Raw genomic sequence first — 18,886 nt, forward strand, 5'->3', positions numbered from 1 at the left:
TTTTCCATGACTCAATTTATACCAGAGCTCTTCAAGTTAATACTAACAATGTCTTTTTTTTTTTTTTTTTTTTTTATTTAATATGTATCTCCTGAGCACAAAGTTTGGAATATGGAACTCTAAAATACAAACACACCTATTCAGTGTGTTAAGAAAAGCCCAACACACCCTTATTCATTTGATCCACTATCAAGCATCTACTGAAACACAATTCTTAAAGAAAGACTCAAAAGCAATTTATATCAAGACAAATTAATATGAAAAGGCTGCTGTACATAACATGACTTCACTGGCATTTACTCAGGTATCACATACATTTGTGATGGAATTTTAATGGAGAGCTGCTGCAGAACAGACAACAGTGACATTGCATTTGCATCGTTAACCAGGAAACCAAGAAACACACATAAAAATATCTTAGGAGCAAATTTAATTGCTTCTAAATAACAGAGGTTGAGTGGAAAGGTGTTGTTTAAGAACTGTTGACTAGTAGAGAGATAGGACTGGAGAAACAGCTCTCCACTTCCTACAAAAACTGTAGGAAGGAAAATGGACCCTTCATTTATTGCACAATTTCTCCCTGGTAACAGCACCTCAAGTGCTTTGGTTTCTCCACATGAAAAATCAAGATCATCTTAACTAACTGCATAAGGATGTTGTAGGATTTATCTTTGTTCAAGTGTTTTAAGACCTTCAAGTAGAAATGCCATACAAGGCACTTCTCAGTAATAAGCTTGTATATAGTTTTCCTAGCCTTGTGAATTAATTCCTAAACACAATTTTTTTCTCCCCCCTTTATTAAAAAAAATACCGTATCCATCTAATCCTTTTAGTCCTACTTGCATCAGATGATCACTCCCTCTGCCCAGGTCTGACTTTTACACTGAAATACATAAGCTCCAACTTCCTTGGTAGCCATCTGTAAAACCTTTTCAAGAATGACTGTGTTGCATCCATGCTTATGACCCTTTTTTGGTGTCTGGGTCAATAAAGTTTAAAAAAATTCTTGTCAGACTAAGTTATTTTGGTGACTGTACACAGTACTGCCACCATCTTACAGCGTAATATACATCACGTTTTAAGTTAACCTATATCATAAACAACATGGGAAGATTAATTTTCTAAGCAAAGAAAAAGTATGTTTTGTGGTACACAGTGTGATGAACAAGCCATATTCTACAATTGGCTTTATTAAAACAGAAAACAAACCAATTGTTGCCCGTTATGTGCCTGTTAATGTTAAAAAAAAAAAAAAAAAAGAAAAAAAGATTTTGGCTTTAAGAGTTCTAGGATGCACCTCTGACTTCATCTGAGGGAAGGTTTTGAAACTCTAAAATAGTAGGAAAGCCTTCATAAATTATATCTTATATAAGAATGATAACATTAAACAGCTGGATTGAAACAGTAATGGAATTTGACAAACAGCAGCTTACATTACCTAGTCTCCCAGACACTGCAGCAGATCAGCAGTTTGCAATAGGGATCTTTTTCATTTATGAAAAACACTGTAGGTATAGCAGTCATCATCAAAAACAAAAAACTATTTAGAAACACTTCTTCGACCATACTTCTATTGCATTTGATGCGAGATTACTAGATCTAAATGGCAGTTGTAGATTCTAACTCTTGATTCATTCCAGTACTTTTTTTTCATTTTCCTTCCTTAAATCTCTTTTATATGTACACAAATATCTGTTACAAATATTTACATATTAAAAAATCAGTAGACAGAAGTCTGTTAAAGGACATACATGCATACACACCTAACACCTGTTTAACAGTAGGGCTAGCTCTGACCGTTAGTTCTTCTAATCTGTTAATTGGAAATTTCATACGCAAGCTTTACTTAAGCCATGACTTGGGTAGCAATATGTAATAATGCTTATTTAGTGGAGAGGCAGCCACTTCCCTCTCAATGTATTATATATTTAACAAAACCAAGAAGAAAGCAAAACCTGTCTCTGAACTAATAAAGGCTATATACTCAAAACCTATTCTTAACAGCAATAACACTATCAACTTGTAGAAGCTAGGCAAAATTGCCAAGTTTTTTTTTTACTGTAATTTTCTGATGCACTCTTCAGCTAATGCTGGAAAAAAGTAAATAAATTGTTTCCTAAATTATAATTTTGTTCCAAAACAAAACCCCCAAAATCTAATTCTCTTAATACAAATGTCAATGTAAGTCAGAAAAAACAGCATAAGAAAGAAATCAAAAGTGCCAAGTGTAAGTTTATTCTTATAATTCTAAGAATCCATAGGATGAAATTAAGATCCCAGTAACACCAGAAGAGTAGAGCTACACGTAACTTGTGTGCCATTAAAGGTCTCTTATATGCCACACAGAACAGAAAGACATTATATGACATTTAGTACCACTGAAGTCAGTGATCAAACTAATCAATGTCACAGATGTTAGGCTTTCTGCTCTGGTCTCTTCTGAATGATTTTATAATGTCTGTAAAATGTTCCTGCTCTGGCAATTAAAATTTATTACCTGCAGCACTGGTAGTTCAGTCTTATCTTCTGCACCTTCAGGAACTACACTTACAGCAAAAGCTGAAAGAAAAAGCAGACTTTTTTTCATATTATAGGAGCTCATTTTCACACTTGACAAAGTTCTGCAGCAAAAGAAAAAAATATTTACGTAGATTTTCACATTAAATGATACTATATTGGTAATAATCTTTATGAACACGAGACAGTCCGTTCTTAGGGAATTTAAACATTTGCTGCCTGACAATTCTATTCCCGTACATCGCTGAAAAGATCACTCTCTGATGTGAAGCCAATTTATCTTGGCTTCAAGGCAAATAAATCCCATTGGAAAAAAAATAATTCAAATCTGTTCAGTCCAGTAGTTCACTTGACAACAATATAAAGTGCTATGACATGGGAGATCTGCATTCCACTCTATCTTTAGGTTAAAATTTGGATTACCAAAGCTTCACTTGGAATCACAGGAACTGACAGCAGCTGATGGAAATTTCTATCAAACTTGAAGATCGCTGTCATACGCTTTGAATGCTGTCTTTGAACAACAGTCAAAATTCTTAATATGTAGGAGACCCAAATAAACACTTACAAAAAGAACAGAGACCCGTAATAGCTAATTTGCACAGACCTAGCATTATCTCAAACATTTTATACTGACACCACCCTATGCATACACTTCTGGTTTGTATTAGAAAAATAATCATAATAAAGGGTTCTGGTTTGGTTTTGGATATTTTTTTTTTTCCATGTTGATGTAGTCATCTAATCAATCTGTCTCAGCTTGCTTGTTTGTAAAAGTAGTTCCATTTAACATAAGAAAGCTTTGCTAAGATTCTTCATAAGGAGTCTTTTTCTTAAAGGTACTAAAGAAATGCAAATGAAAGCAAATTGCTATAATTTGGAAGAAACTCAAGATACTACTCATCATGGTCAAATAGACGGTTTTCTTAAAAACTGGGGCAGAAAAAAAGTATCAGCAGATTCAAGTGGAGTGTCTCACTGTAAGTTTAAATTACTTATTCCTTGAAATTGATTTCAAAGTGAATTGCTAGCAAACATCAATTCCTTTGACACGCTAGAAACCTGGAATGTAGGAAAACAAGAAGACAAGATTATCCAAAGCCTGTGGTGCTCCATCTCTGACTACTGATACCCCTATGCTCTCTCAACTGGAGACCAAATTTCATCAAGTGTCTGAGTTGAGTTTCACAGTGACATCGCAGGTCTTGACTAACTTGAATCTCAACTCACACCATTAGATACAAACCACCCCCAATCATTCTAACGCAGTAGAACTCATGTTGACCATAGCCACATTTCAATAAGGCGTTTAGCCAGGAAGAAGAAAACAGAGCGCAAGTAGGAGTGTCCCCCCCAATGCTGTCCTCAAGAAAATGTTTTGCACTTCTAGTTCAAAAGTGCACAGAGAATACCTCAATCTGCCTATTATACCCCTTGCTGACAGCATGTTCTGATCATTTTCCTCCTTCTCTTCCAACATAACAGTACTTACAGCTCCAGATAAGGAATATCTTCCCCTACACAAACCAGATCCACCTCTTCTACTTGACATGATCCTAATTACAAGATCAACACAAACCACCCTTATTCTGGGAAATGTATGAATTACATAGTATTAACCTGAAGAAGTATCACCTCATAAATTTGGTTTATTCACAAAACTGAATGCAAGCAGAATTTTCAGGACTTTCAGTTTTTAATACGCAGTTGAGGAACAGCACACAAGACCTGCAACAACTGTGATTGACAAGAGATGCTGCCTCTCTCTCCATAATATTCAATAACCCATGCCACACTGCTTCCAAGATTTATAAAATATTAATGCACATGATCCTTGAAACAAATGAAACAATACTCAGATAACCTGGGAAAAAAAGACCTGTTTCATACTATGTCTTTGAGAGCACAGATAAAGCTCTTCAGGGAATTATTTTAACAACCTACTTCATCTTCATATTACAGAACCACAGAAACGTTGAGGTTGGAAAGGATCCGTGAAGATCATCTAGTCCAACACCCCCAGAGCAAGATGCTCAGGATGTTGTTTAGGCAAGTTTTGAGTATTTCCTAGAACAGAGACTCCGCAAACTCTCAGAGCAACCTCTTCCAGTGTTCAATCACTCTTAGGAGTAAAAAAAAAAAACCAAAAATTATTTCTTATGTATAAATGGAATTTCCTGTATTTCAGCTTGTGCCAATTACCTCATGTCCCGTTAGGCACCACAGAGTCTGGCTCTGTCTTCTTTACTGCCCCCCATCAGGTATTTACATGTTGGCAAGATCCTCCCTGAACCTTCTCTTCTCCAGGCTGAACAGCCCCAGCTCCTCCAGCCTCTCCTCATACATCAGGCACTCCAATCTATTAATAATCTTCATGGTCCTTTGATGGGCTCACTCCGGTATGTCCATGTCTCTCTTGTAGTATGGAGCCCAGATCTAGACACAGCACTGCAGGTGTGTCTCACCAGTGCTGAGCGGAGAGGAAGGATCACCTCCCTTGACCTGCTGGAAACACTCTTCCTAATGGAGCCCAGGAGGCTACTAGCCATCTTTGCCACAATGGCACACCGCTGGTACACGGTCAGTTTGTTGCCCGCCAGGACCCTCACGTCCTTCTCCGCAAAGCTGCTTTCCAGGCAGTGTGTCCCCAGTGTGCACTGGTGCATGGGGTGACTCCTCACCAGGGGCAGCACTTGGCATTCCCCTTAGTTGAATTTGGTTTTTCAAGTTTCCCATTTGCCCATTTCTCCAGTGTCCTGAGGTCCCTCTGAATGGCAGCACAACCACCTGGTGCGTCAACCCCTCCTGCTCATTTTGCATCCTCTGCAAACTTGCTCAGGGTGCACTTTGTCCCATTGTCCAAGTCATTAATGAAGAAGCTAAACACTACTGGAGCCATTATCAACCCCTGGAGTGCACCATGCCACTGATCAGAGCCCGTGAGCCCAGCAAGTCAGACAGTTTTTATCCACCTCACTGTCCACATATCTACTATTACTTCATCAGTTTGTGTATGACATTGTGAGAGACAGCATTGAACTCCTCGCTAAAGTTGAGATAAACAACATCCACTGCTTTCCCCACATTCATGAAGGCAGTCGTCTCATCACAGAAGTCTTTTGGGTTGGTCAAGCATGATGGCTTCTTCAAAAAACCACACTGACTTCTCCAAATCACTTTCTGGTCCTTCGTATATTTGCCTTGTCCTTCCTTGTCTGGCAGTGGTATCCAGGATTAGTTGCTCCACCACCTTCCCAGGGACTGAGGTGACACTGGCCAACCAATAGTTTCTGCAGATTCTCTTCCTTGCCCTCCTTGAAGACAGGGGTGACATTTGGTCTCTTCTAGTCTTCAGGAATCTCCCCCAGTCACCATGACCTTTCAAAGATTATCAAAAGTGGCCTTGCATTGACATCGTCAAGCTCTGTCAGCGCTTGTGGGTGCCTCCCATCAGGTCCTGTGGACTTCTGTATGTTCAGTTTGCTTAAATGTTCCCTAGTCCTCCTCCAGGGAGAGTAACTCTTCCTTGCTCCAGACTTTCCCATGAGTTTCAGGGGCCTGGGATTGCTGAAGGTGGGTCTTACCAGTACAGACCAAGGCAAAGAAGGTTTTTTGTTCCTCACCCTCTTCCATGTCCTCCTTTTAGCCAAGTCCCTCCCCCCATTCAGAAGCAGGCCCATGTTTTCCCTAGTCTCCCCTTTTGCTGCTGATACACCTGTAGAAGCCCTTTTTCTTGCCTTTCAAAAGTTGAATCCCTTGCCAGATTCGACTCCAGGTAGACTGTGGCTTTCCTAACAGCATACCTGCACTCTCAGATGGTGTCTCCATATTGTCTTGGGGTGACCTGACCCTGTTTCTGTCTCTTGTGTGCTTCCTTTTTATGTCTGAGTTTTGTCAGCAGCTCCTCGTTCATGCATGTGGGCCTCCTGACATCTTTGCTTGCCTTCCTGCATGTGGGGAAGGACCATTCTTGAGCTTGTAGGAGGTGAACCTTGAAAATCAACCAGCTCTCCCGCACCATCTCCCATATTAATCTTTCTGTATTGCTGAGGACAGCGGTAGACTGAATATGCCTGGCTAAAAATGACTTTTGTTGCAGCTGCCCTGACATACAGTGCAACTTTGACACTCACACACATCATTTATTAAACAAACCAGTACCTGTGATGAATGCTAAAGTCTCTCTATACCATTATTCTTATTCCCAGCGATTTCAGTCATGCAGTCTCCCCTTCTTTTCCAACAAATAAACATATTAAAATGACTTGGTATCTTTTACATTTAATATTCCAGGAAGACTTTTCCCAGCTAATACATTTTAATGATAAGACAAGAACTGTTCAGACTATTTTTGAACTACTGAAGAACCATTCACTGAACAGACTAGCAGACCCCTGAAGACACCACAAAAAAGCCTCAAGAGTCTTCACCCAATAATAACGAAGCTTTTCACTCAGGCAGACTGTATGAATTAATTTTAGCAACAAATATGCCATGGCCCCCGTACTACCTTATTAGCAAATCTGTTAGGCGCACATAATTTGATACAAGTAAAGCAGTCTTCAGAAGTAAACTGGGATGCATTTGTGGGGTAAATTCAAGTCTTAACTAACACATCGCAAGACTGTTCTGGCTAAGCAACCTGATCTCTCAGCCTGGAAATAAATATCCTCTTCCAAGCATTTACTGGGGAAAGGGTGGCATGAGAAGAACGTGGTACGTCTAGCTGACATATGACTTATCAACAAAGGGGCCACAGGGTAGGTGGGAACTACAGTGCCTGGGTGCAAGTGGACATCCCTAGGATTAATTCATCCACCCACAACTCACTCCCAAGAGATTTCTGAAAAGGTGTGCCCAGGACTGGACCACAGATAGAAAAATTCTAAGTAAACGTGCAGCTCATGACCAGATCAGTTGTAGAAACTGTAAACTCCCTGTGGCAATGGTATCTTTTTGTTGTGTGTAAAGTACACATGCACAAAGAAGGATGACCTGTATCGGGGAGCTATCAAATGCTACTATAACAAAACTAACTTTTCATGTCCAAACATCATTACTAATTCAGACAACTGCAACAGATTTCTTTCAGTCCAGAACTCCCCAAGACACATATCAATCTCTGGAGATAGAGGTACCTTTGCTAAACCCAGAATTTCCTCCAGTCCCTTTGAGTTTCTTGATGCAACACAAGCATACTTCAGGTGGACCACTGACTTAGCACAGAGCACAGAGAAAATACACTGCAAGAAGAAACCATTTAGCTGGTAAGAGTTCAAACTGTGGAGGCACCACTGTAACCAAAAAGACTAGGGTGATTAACTGTATGATTTCCCACAAACAAAGCTATCTAAAGCAGAAAAAAACAGCAAGGCACTGTCTTAAATGTAACCCATAATTTTGTATTTGTCACTTCATTACTTAATGCGTTATGTACTTTGAAGTAGCTATTCACATCACTTGGCACAAGCAGACAGAAGCTGAATGTGTCAATTGCCAGTCCTCCCCTCCTTTTGCTAAATGCTCAAGAACTGAGGATAAGTAAGAAAAGGAAAGAAATTTTAGAAAGACTTTAAAGCTCTTTATTTTCATCACTTATCTTTATTTCTTTTGAAGGCAGGACTAAAATCCACTGAAAAAGCTAGACAACATTTTTGGATCCATTCAAAACCTGGAAATTTAATCAGAGAATGTAATATAAGCAGCTTCAATTCCTTTAAATTATTTTTCTCAAGTGTTCCATTATTTCCATTAAAATTTTGGTGAGTAAATAGACTTGCTTATAACACTAGAAACTAAAACTCAGTCATTTACTGTCATTGTTCAGCAGCTGAACTGCAGGAGTACGTGCCAACAAACTATTAGGAAAATGGATGCAAGTACTGTAGTACTAAAATACAAGATACTGTATAAATATATATAATGATATAATGCCACATTATAAATGTAGAAGTAACTCCTTCTTCAGTACTACCTTTTTGAGTGTAAACAACTTCCAAACACTTACAATTATATGTCCTTTAAGTGCAAAGGATGTTAAAAACTGAGGAGTTAATTCTTTTGCTTTCACAGACAAAATCCTTTTGAGGCAGAAAGGCAACACTTCTGTTATCTTCCTCTTTTACAGTCTGATTCAAGGTTGACTGACCCCCAAGTCATTCCAATCACCTCACTGGGCTGTGGGTCAGTTTCAATGAGCTACAAAAAAGTTATGATTCTATGACTTATGTATGGCAAAACCATGACTAATAATAACCACTTCAAATAATGAAAGCCATTGATTACATTGTACACAGCAGACAAAATACTTAAAACAGAATTTCTTTATACTTCCAATTATAATTTAATGAAAGGCCTAATTTTGTTTTGGTTGGGGGTTGGTTGGGTTTCCTCCCCCTCCCAGGTTTTCAAAGAACATAATATTCTATGGATTGACACAATTCCAGAGAAAATCTGCACCGATGCTGTCAGTCAAAGAGACAGCATGGAAGATCATGGAAGATAATGAAACAGCCTGGGAGCACTAGCAAGCAAAATAAATTAGTTTCATGTATTTACATGTAAGCTTTTATAATATTTCTTCATTGTTGCTACCTTAGCAGCATCAAAGACCCCGGTCTAGCCAGGTAAGAATGAAGACTTACAGATTTATCAACCCAAAATGGGGAGAGAGCAAGAGGGAGGAGGAAGAGGAAGGGATGATGCAAGCAAATTTCCAGCATCTGAAGCTTTTCATAAAATAAAAGCAACTCATTTTATTTCTTTACTAAATTTCTTTAAGCTAATGGCACATATGGGAAGAAGGCAGCTGAAATCACCACTGTGAACCACTGAAATGTCTAAATGAGTGCTGTGCACACCAGTACCTTTATAAAAAGCGAGCAAAGAAAAACAGTAGAGGAAAAAGCATCATCATTATCCCTTCTGATTTTCTAGAAGTTAGACCAAACAAAATAATCCGAATATGTTTTCCCATTCCGCAAGCTGCCACCTGAAAGCTGGAATTTATGAAATGACTTAACTACCAACAGACAAGCTGTTTTCTTCTGTAAAATGCAATCCAAATTATTTCTGTTTTCCAAGACAAAGCTGATTTGTTTTACAAACTTACTACCTTGGCCATCTCAAAAGCATGGGGTATTTATGAAAGAAAGGACTTTAATATAAAAGGATATTTTAAAAACTACAAGAAAGCCATGATACTGCAATAAGCTTCAGGTGAAAAAATTCTATACAAGCTTAATCGAGACCTACTAAACAAGAGGTAATTGCACAAGCAAGAACCCAAGTTCTTCCATTTTTGCCTTCTACCTGTATGTACAATAAATACACATACACACATGAGGCAAACTGAAGCTGCTATTCTCGGACTGTGATTACAATCTGTTTGAGGTTACAAGTGCTATAGTACCTTGCTGAAGCACTGGAGCAAAACTACTCATCCCAGAAAGAATGAAATACATATTCAGGAAGAGCGGTAGAGTGTTAGGACTCCTTCGAAAACCAAGCTGTGTAGGTGAAATAAAAAGTGTTTTACAAGAGAAAAATCAAAATATCACAGTTTTACTTTGCTAAAAACAGGATTTATTTGTACTAGGTTTCCCCTGCCGGATTTTGATCCACAAGCCACAGCAGCAGGAGAGAATCAAATCCAAAGGCTCGGAACAAACTGACAAGCCTATGCTGACAGAGATGGAAACATTCAGAAACAGAAATAGTGAGAAACAGAGCAGATGTAAACATTTATTTCTGCCTCTTACACACACTGCAACAGCCCCTAACTCCAAGAGCCTGTAGCGATCCAACTGCTGGCACGTTACTAACCCTTCTCTTTTAATCATCTCGCACCTGCCTAGACGCATTAAAAGCGTCTCTAAAATACAGCAGTGAGATTTTTTTATCTTTCCTCTATGCTGACATTTTAACCGGGCGGTATTACCTCTCCACCTCCCCCCAGCAACACCCGGTCAGTAAGGCGCTATTTCAAACACCAGCACGAGTGGCTTCGCGGTGGGTTTTAGCTAGCTGTTTAACGAAGATTGCCTTGACCCGAGCGGCTGGCCCCACCAGGACCGGTTTACCTCAGCGGGGGCTTTCCCCAGAGGCCCGTCCCCACACACCGCCGTCCGCGGGGGCCGGAGGGCGGGAAACGGTCCCGGCGCCGGCCGCCACCGGCACCTCAGAGCCGGGGCCGCTGAGGGGAGCCCGCGCTGCCCCGTCCGCGCTCCAGCCCAACCCGCCAACAAACTTCGGGGGAAGGGGAACCTCCCGCCTCCCCGACCGCTGCCCCTCACGGGGCGGGACAGAGGGGTGAGGAAGCGGCGGCGGCTCCGGCACCCCCCCACACACCCCCCAAAGCTCTCCAGCTCTGTCCCGTGCCCTCCTCCCCCTCAGCACCTCCGCGGAGGGGCCGAGCGTCCCGGCTCTCCTCCCTTCACCGCGCCATGGCGTCCCGGCCCGGCCCCCGGCCACTCACCCCGGGTGCGAAGCGGCGGGAGAAGGAAGAAGAGATGGGCGCACGCAGCGAAAAGCAGCCAGCGGTTGCAGCCGGGCTCCCGAGACATCTTGGCGAGGGCCGCCGAGCCGCACGGTGCGGGCGGGTGGTGTGGGGGGGAAGGAGGACGAGGAGAGGGGCACGGCGCTCCCGGCTGCCCGCCTCTGCCGCAGGAGCGCGGGCGAGCGGCCTCCGGCTGGTGGCGGTGCCGCCGCCGCCAGCCCGCCCTCCTTCCCTTCCTTCCCTTCCCGTCCCTTCCCTCCGCCCCGCCAGGGCCCGGCAGGACCGGCCGCCAGCGCCGGGAGGAAGGGGAAGGCGGAGCGGCCACCGCGGCGCCCTCTGGCGGGCGGCAGCGGGGCAGGCGCCTCCCCGCCGGCTCCGGCCTCCCGCCGCGCCCCGGAGCCCGCGGCAGGCGGCCGCTCTGCGGGCCCCGGCCCTCCCGGGGGCAGCCGGAGCTCCTGCAGCCCTGTACGTGGTTTTGGACTAAATAGCCAACCCGAAGTAATCCTCGTTCGGCGTAGCTCTCTGTAGCCGTTATTGATCAGCCGGCATCGGCTACCCAAAACAATAATGTCTTTAAGTCTCAGTGCTGGATTATTAACTCCACGGAGAGTCCTCCATTTAGGTTTGTAGGTTGTCCAATTTAGACAAAATAGGGTTTTTTCTGTTATTAGCTTCATCCTTTCTCCTCTCACAAACAAATTTATGTATTGTCAGTCAAGTGATACCCAGCACTCTGGCAGGAACCTGCTCCACAATAACAAGTGGCCTAGTCATCTCTAAAACAACCCTCACAAACTGTTACCCCAAAAAAGTACATTACGCCTCCAGACAGCCACTTCAAAACTACCCGTGTGACCAGGAGCGGAGACGTGGGGTGCAGCACAGAGCATGGACACACGACACGAGTGGGCACAACCTCGGCACTGGAGACTCCGCAGCGACAAACAACTCGCCCGTAGTTGGTTAAAGAAATGCAGCAGGTTAAAGGAGCCACTGGTTTTAGCGATCACACAGAGAACAAAGTGATACCTAACATGCATAAATGTCACGATATAGACAGTAAATTTGGACGTAACAGAGCTGCAGACCAACGAAGAATGATTGGGAGTGTAAAACCTTCTTAGCAAACAAACAATGACCCCACAGGGATCCTGGAGCAAGGAAGAAGAAACCACACACACGAACGTCAGGTTTGTCCCAGTGGAGCGCTCCACGTGCTGACAACTTGCTGTGACACCCCCATACACCCCAGAATGAACCTGCCAACCTTCCGACCCAGGGGAGCCACAGAAGGGTGAGCAGGAAAAGCACCAGAAACCCAGCAGTGTGTATAACATTTTCACTGCACTGCCATTCTTTCTTTTTCTGTAGCAGTTAGATCTGTATTAATAATTATTAGATTCTTCACATTTCAACTCTAGTAACAAGAAATTCTTCCATTTACTTACATATAAAGCGTGCTTCCTCTTTGCCCTTAAACACGATTTTGAGCATAACACCTGGTGCCCCACGGCAACTATTCCTTACACGTTGAGTACGCGTAGACATGAGTTCCAGCCAGGTCTATATGTACTCATTTTCTCATCAAACACTTTCCATAGAGCCTCTCCTACAAAGCCAACCATTCAGTATGCACAGATCTCACTGGAGACAAATGGTGCAATGTCCAGTTTGTGCCATAAACTTCCCACATTTTTAATCCAGTAAGGCCAAAAGCATGCAACCCAACTTGGACATTTCCTCAAAACTCTGCAGCTTTTAGATCTACTCCATTCTTTTCCTGGCAGATCTAGTGGTTACAATAGGGTACCTTAAGTATGCCAGAGAGGTGATTTTGAAGATGAATGGAAATCTTTTCACAGTGATAAACGCTCACTCTCACTGCAAGTTCAAGCAAGAACATCTATATCACTGTAACTTGGTAGCAGACTTCACACTTTTCTTTAAAACTATCTCAGTAGAAATACATTAGCCAGACTTCCTTGGGGTATTAGACTTGCTTTATGTGTTTGCTACCCCCCTTATATTGCAGGGGGTTGGAGAGAGAGGGGAAATGGGACACAGGTGTTGGCAACCACAGCTTATTTGCCTTACAGAACAACTGCTTGTTGCTGACATTCTGATTCACTAAGTTACTGGCCTCAAGAATAATAATTCTGATGCAAATTAAATAGAAACCTTCATACTACATTTCTCTCTCTCATTCTATGTGTGTGCTCATTAGCAGGAAAAAAAAGAAGCGTTAAGTTTTCCTTCCATTTCCATATCTATAACAATATAAAAGGCATGGAACCCTCTGATTAACACATGTATCTGCATTTGCTTGTTTTTCCTTATAAGTTTCAGCAGCGTTTCCTGCCCTTTCTCCCATTTCTCTGTTCTGTGCTGGTTTCCATAAGTATTCATGTCACAAAGACCATGCCCACAACAGCTGGGATAGACGTAAGACTTTTCACTTTCAAAATGGTTAAGATATACCCATGTTCAAATGTTTCCCCACGCAGCAAGTCAGTAAGGAAAAAAAACCAACAACCTTTTGCCGAGATGTAATCAATGTTTTGGTTTCTCACAAATAGAAGAGAAATTTCATTGTAAAAACCTCCCTAGAAATATGGAACTCTAACATGAAACCTAATGTTCTCCAACCGTTAAGAAAAATAGCACCTAAGTGTTTTAAATCTTATATTCGAGGCTGGGAGGAAGAAGGAGGAAATAAATCTTTTTCTTGAATTCTACTCTACATACAAACTCAGATTGTGTTTGCTTGTTGTTCTAACCACCCCACTGAGAATTTCCATCTCAGGAAGGATGAAAATATTGCACTTTCTGGTAAGGAACACAGATGTTCAGAACACCACCAAGCTTCCTTTCCTTACAGTATTACATATATCTTATATTTATAATTAATACAAATGTAGCACTGTTGTTGTCTCACCTCTCAGATTAACAAGGCAGGCTGCAAATACAAAGAAATCCTGTTAGATATATGTACATAAAATTATGCATACCAAATTTATTTTGTCCCGGTAGGCTATCTTTTACAAATATTAAACACAATTAAACATTTAAAATTAATTATTCATCACAGGTGAGATTTTTAGGAAAAAAAAACAGCAAAAAAACCCAGCATTTTTTTCCAGAATGAAAAGTAAACCTGGACTTTCTGGAAAAAGAGTAATTAAAATCATAAAGCAAATGAGTATGTCCTTTGAAATATTTATAATCGCATGTATGTTACAGCAATTTTGCATCCAATTTACTACATTTTATTTAATAACATTTAGTATTGTATTATAAATTGTGGGATTATGAGGCCTGTAGAATTTCTGAGGTTGTTTTTTCTTATGGATTTGTGGAAGCTTTGCTGATTTACTTCAGCTTGACAATCTGATGCGAGAGACAAAGCAACGTTTCGTCAACTGAAAATTGTCAGTAACTGGAATGGGGACAACTTTTTCACCTACGATTTTGGTCATAGTTAAGAGATCAACAGGACCATTCACATGGTAACTTTAAGTCCTTACACCTTTTCATAGACTCAGTGTCACTATTTTAACCTTTTTCATTAAAGTGGCTAGAAGAAGTCAAAGAATCTGGAGTCCCAATGGAGAAATAAGCTTGAAGTTATGGCAAGTGTTTGTATTTTACCAAGCATAAACTTCCACCATATATACAAACCCTACTTGTATTCCAGCTGTGCCATTTGGGCTAATGTGTTATTCACCCATCCCTTTACACAAACCAAGGGACAGCCAGCCATTCTAGCTCAGAACAAAATGCTCAGATTGCCATGTCAGAGAAAAAGGGAACAGTGGGAGAAGTTCAGAGATGGATGGCAACAGCATCCACTTGAGACTGGCCAGGCTAGCACGTGGTTCAAGGGTGGTTTGCCCTTGTGCGCAGGCAACCCAGCAGCAATTCAGGATACTCCGATGGCTCTGTCATCTGTTGCTATACAAGGACGATAATATGGGAGAAAAGAGAAATTATGAAGCAGACACAATGGCAATTACTGAGTTAGAGAACTTGACTGGAACTACTTTCTTATATTAGCCATCTGAAAAATGTTTAACCAATTCAAGAATGACAGTGTACTGGTATGGCTTCTTGCAATGGATGAGGCAGAAAGGCCTTTTTGGCAGAGACAGGCCTGTTAATTACATGAGCTCTGCTCCAGCTCTTCCTTAGGCTGCTGCAGTTTGACCTCTCTGTCCTACTCAGCAAGCTACATAAGCAGGGGCCTAACTTTAAGCTATGACTAATCCTGCGGAAATCAGCAAAACCAATCCAAATGAGTTCAGAATCCCACGATTACTTTTTGAATCACAACATGCATCTGGAAACAGTTTCTCAGCTTGCAGCTACTCAAGACAGTAATTCAAGGATGGTTCCATTCCATTAACATCACAATGTCCAGCTAATGCCCTGGGAGTACTTCAATATTTGTCGAATGCTAGGCAGTGAGCTTGAGCATGGGAGCTCTGATAGTCTGCGTTGCTCAGCTCTTAATTACACTCCCTTGTCCCATGTGGACCACTCTAAATTGCTCTCCCCAGGAGAAACGTGCAGTAGCGGGGAAAGCCCTGGGTGCTGTAGACATGACTCGGTCAGTGACACGTGGCCTGGGACTTGCCCCATCTGGTTCAGAAGAATTGATAAAGTTGCAGTATCAGAGCACACAGATGCTGTAAAAGCCTGACAACCAAACCACTGATGGAGATCAGCGCTCCAGTCAACCCTTGGGGTAGCCCACAGTGTAGTCTGAGTTTAGTCTCTCTCCTTCCTGGGTTAATGTGGAAAGCAGTTGCTCTTAATTAAAATTTGAGGACTCCATTTTGAGGTAAGTCTTAGGGCATTCAATCAAAGCTTTACAGAAAATTGGCCTGGGGCTAGCAGAGAGTCCCGGGGACAGAGTTCAACCAAGCAATTTCTCATGATAGGCACTGCTGTTACTAGATTACACATTCTTTAGAAAGGACCTGGAAAAACACTGAGCATGAAGTGATCAGTCACAGATTCTTAGAAAATTGTAAAGATGGATCAAAGACAATTCCTTTCCTATGGGGCAAATAATGCCTGCTTAACAGCTCCTCTCTGTCATCTGGCACAGAAATACTGAAAATACCTTACATGGCATATTTTCTGGAGTTCATGATAGGATTGTCCAAGAGGCAGAGTACATACACTCAGAGGAGGGGCAAGCTCACAGGTATTTCACCATCTTTGACTAAGCCATGGAAATCTATCAAACTGTGGAACTTGACACAGATCCCCAGAGTGCCTTAAAAGAGCCACTTCGATGTCAGTGCTTCAATCTCCCTTATAGACCACAGCTTGAAATTTCTGATCCAATCATTCTTGTAGGCATCACTGAAAATCTGTTGCCTCCAGACTGCCAGATTTCAGGTGTAGCTTACCTTCTGAAATGCATAATCTCAAAGAAACAGCATGAAGGAAACCTAAAACGGTTATGCTTGTTATTCAGGTAGCATAAAGAATATAACCTAGAGGTGCAGCTTTGTGAAGTTCATATTTCTTAAATTTGTGGTTTAAAACACACAGAAGTAGTAAATCAACAGGTCTGTGGGGGAGATGCAAGCCTGGAATCTGGAATCCTTTGGAAGGTGAACCTAGGAACTAAATTCCCTCCCTCTCCCCGACCCTGCCTGAAACCTTTCCCACTTCTTTTCCTCCAGTCAGTAACTTGGCTATCCCTCCTTCCCACAGGATCATAGTTTAGTTGCAGAATCTGATTCTTCTTCTTTCTTGCCATATTGGTTCAGACATTAAATTTCACCGACGAGATCTTAGAACATTCTCAGATGTTCTCTACAGCTCTTTATTCTCCCCACAAAGTCACCATGTTGGCTTTAGTCATTCTGCACTTCTAAACTTCTACCTCCTCTTTGGCTTTGTTCCAACTACAGTATATCTAATCTGTCAAAAAACGCTACTACAAGATTATCCAGTCTACCTGAAAATTACTATACTAACCTATCATATCAGGGAAGGAATTCAGCATGTCAGAGTCCTGTGGAAAGGACCTTATTATCCCCAAGTTAGTATTAATATTTTGTAACATTCAATTATGTGCAATTACAAAGTTTTCCTTTCCTACTTTTGGAAGCTCAGTGTTGTCTCCAGTTTTACTTTATCAGATTACTTTTAAAATTAAATAATTTGATTGGAAATTTATCTAGGTTCAGAACTGACTTGAAATTATTTAATCCCATATGATATTGACAGGAAGATTCAGTTATGAATTATTTTTAGTACAACATTCCTGAAAAGCTATAGTATAAACTCTTTTCAGAATTGTATCTGCAGACAAATAGCTGCCACGTTAAAACCAAGGGGAAAATGCATTATTTTGATTTCTTGCAACTGTTGGGTGATAAGCAGAAGATGATTTACGCTCCCATCTTTGTACTACACACAGTCAAGGAGAAACAAGGGTAATACTTCCACAGGCAGATGTAGAGGACTGAAGCTTTTCAGTCTCAATTATAAGCCAAAGGCATATTGCCCACTCCTTTGGTCAAATGAACAGCTTGCCTAAAAGAACTGTCAGACTTGATACTCTCTCCTGTTTTGTCTCCTGCTGCTTCCATCTGACACAGAACTGCCTCTACCAAGCATATCTGAGCTCTTCATATTTTCCCTGCTGGAGTGCAGCTGTTTGAAAATACAAAACATTAGTCCTAAACTACCTGATAGTGTCTTTTTATCCATGAAAATATTACCTTGTCAACTGAGAGTCAAAGTATAGATGAACAGCAAGGGATTTAATCGAGCAAAACCATGTGGGAACAGAATGCTTCCATGTATTTTAAAGAGCTTAGTGGCCATATTGACTACTTTCCCCTGCTTCTATTCCTACAGGAAAAGAAATAGCGGTATAAAGAATCACCACCTCTTCTCCACTGTGTACTAAGTCATGGTGGCAGGGAAAAAAACCAAGTTGAACTGCTCAAGGAACACTGGAGTGGATCGTCAAATACTGTCCTCTGACTTTGTCTTGTAACTTTTCTGCTGTTTTCATGGGCTGTAAATAATGTGATCACTCAAGCATTGACTAACCTGCATCAGCTGTTGGGATTACTGCCTCAAAATGTCCCATATCTCACAAATGGCTTCCACATATTTTATTTTACCTTATTACAGCTGCACTGTAAACTATGACAGTTCAGGAACCAACTCAAAAATTGTCACGACATCCCAATTTGGCAGGAATAAAAAAAAAATCCTTGGGAGTAGAAGAGACAACTAGTCACAGGAACATCCAGAGATGTTCAAACAGCGTGCAACATCTGAACTAGGTTTTAGACCCTGGAAAAATCCATCCTGTAAGATGGTGACACCAAAGACTTTGGGGTATGTCTCTCTTACAGCTTGTAATGCCAGTAATCCCAAGAAGTGCAGGAGGTTATAATTAGATAAGAACACTCTAAGCAAAGGCAGGAACATAACAGCCAGTTTCTTTAGCTGAAGTAGCTCTCCTGTGAACCAACTCAGGTGTGCACAATAATCATGTCCCTGGACAAGCAGGGTTAGAAAATCCCCACTAGCTGGTAGACCTCTGCATTTTATTTTAGTATAACTAGATTGGGCATAGTTTTCTCATTTTGTCATCTGTGTCTCCATAAACCTTTGTAGCTATGTTATGTATGATAAATACTTTGTTCTTATCTTAATGACACTTGAGAGAAATCTCATGTCTGGTTGAGGTATTAGAAATGCCAATGCCATTGCTATAGGAGTAGCTTTCAAACATGGATACTCACAGCATCCCAGCACATAGGGTGTCAAAAAGCTAGTAAGTTGCATGGACTGATTAACAGAGGGCCAGTACATTGACAAATCATCTTCTCA

At 41.4% G+C, this 18,886-nt stretch overlaps 1 protein-coding gene across 2 annotated transcripts in view; it reads right to left on the bottom strand.

Annotated features, from left to right (window-relative positions):
• B3GLCT (beta 3-glucosyltransferase) overlaps nt 1-11,221 on the bottom strand; it is a 76,982-nt gene extending 65,761 nt beyond the window's left edge. For both annotated transcript variants that reach the window (XM_075050640.1, XM_075050639.1), the window contains exons 1-2: nt 10,994-11,221; nt 2,498-2,559 (exon numbers count right to left, since the gene is read on the bottom strand). In XM_075050640.1, the coding sequence (XP_074906741.1) occupies nt 2,498-2,559; nt 10,994-11,081 (150 nt within the window). In that variant the 5' untranslated portion in view covers nt 11,082-11,221. The remainder of the gene's footprint in view (nt 1-2,497; nt 2,560-10,993) is intronic.
• Nucleotides 11,222-18,886: the final 7,665 nt, after the last annotated feature.

This window comes from Buteo buteo, chromosome 18 (assembly GCF_964188355.1).
Source record: "Buteo buteo chromosome 18, bButBut1.hap1.1, whole genome shotgun sequence".
Taxonomy (NCBI): Eukaryota; Metazoa; Chordata; class Aves; order Accipitriformes; family Accipitridae; genus Buteo; species Buteo buteo.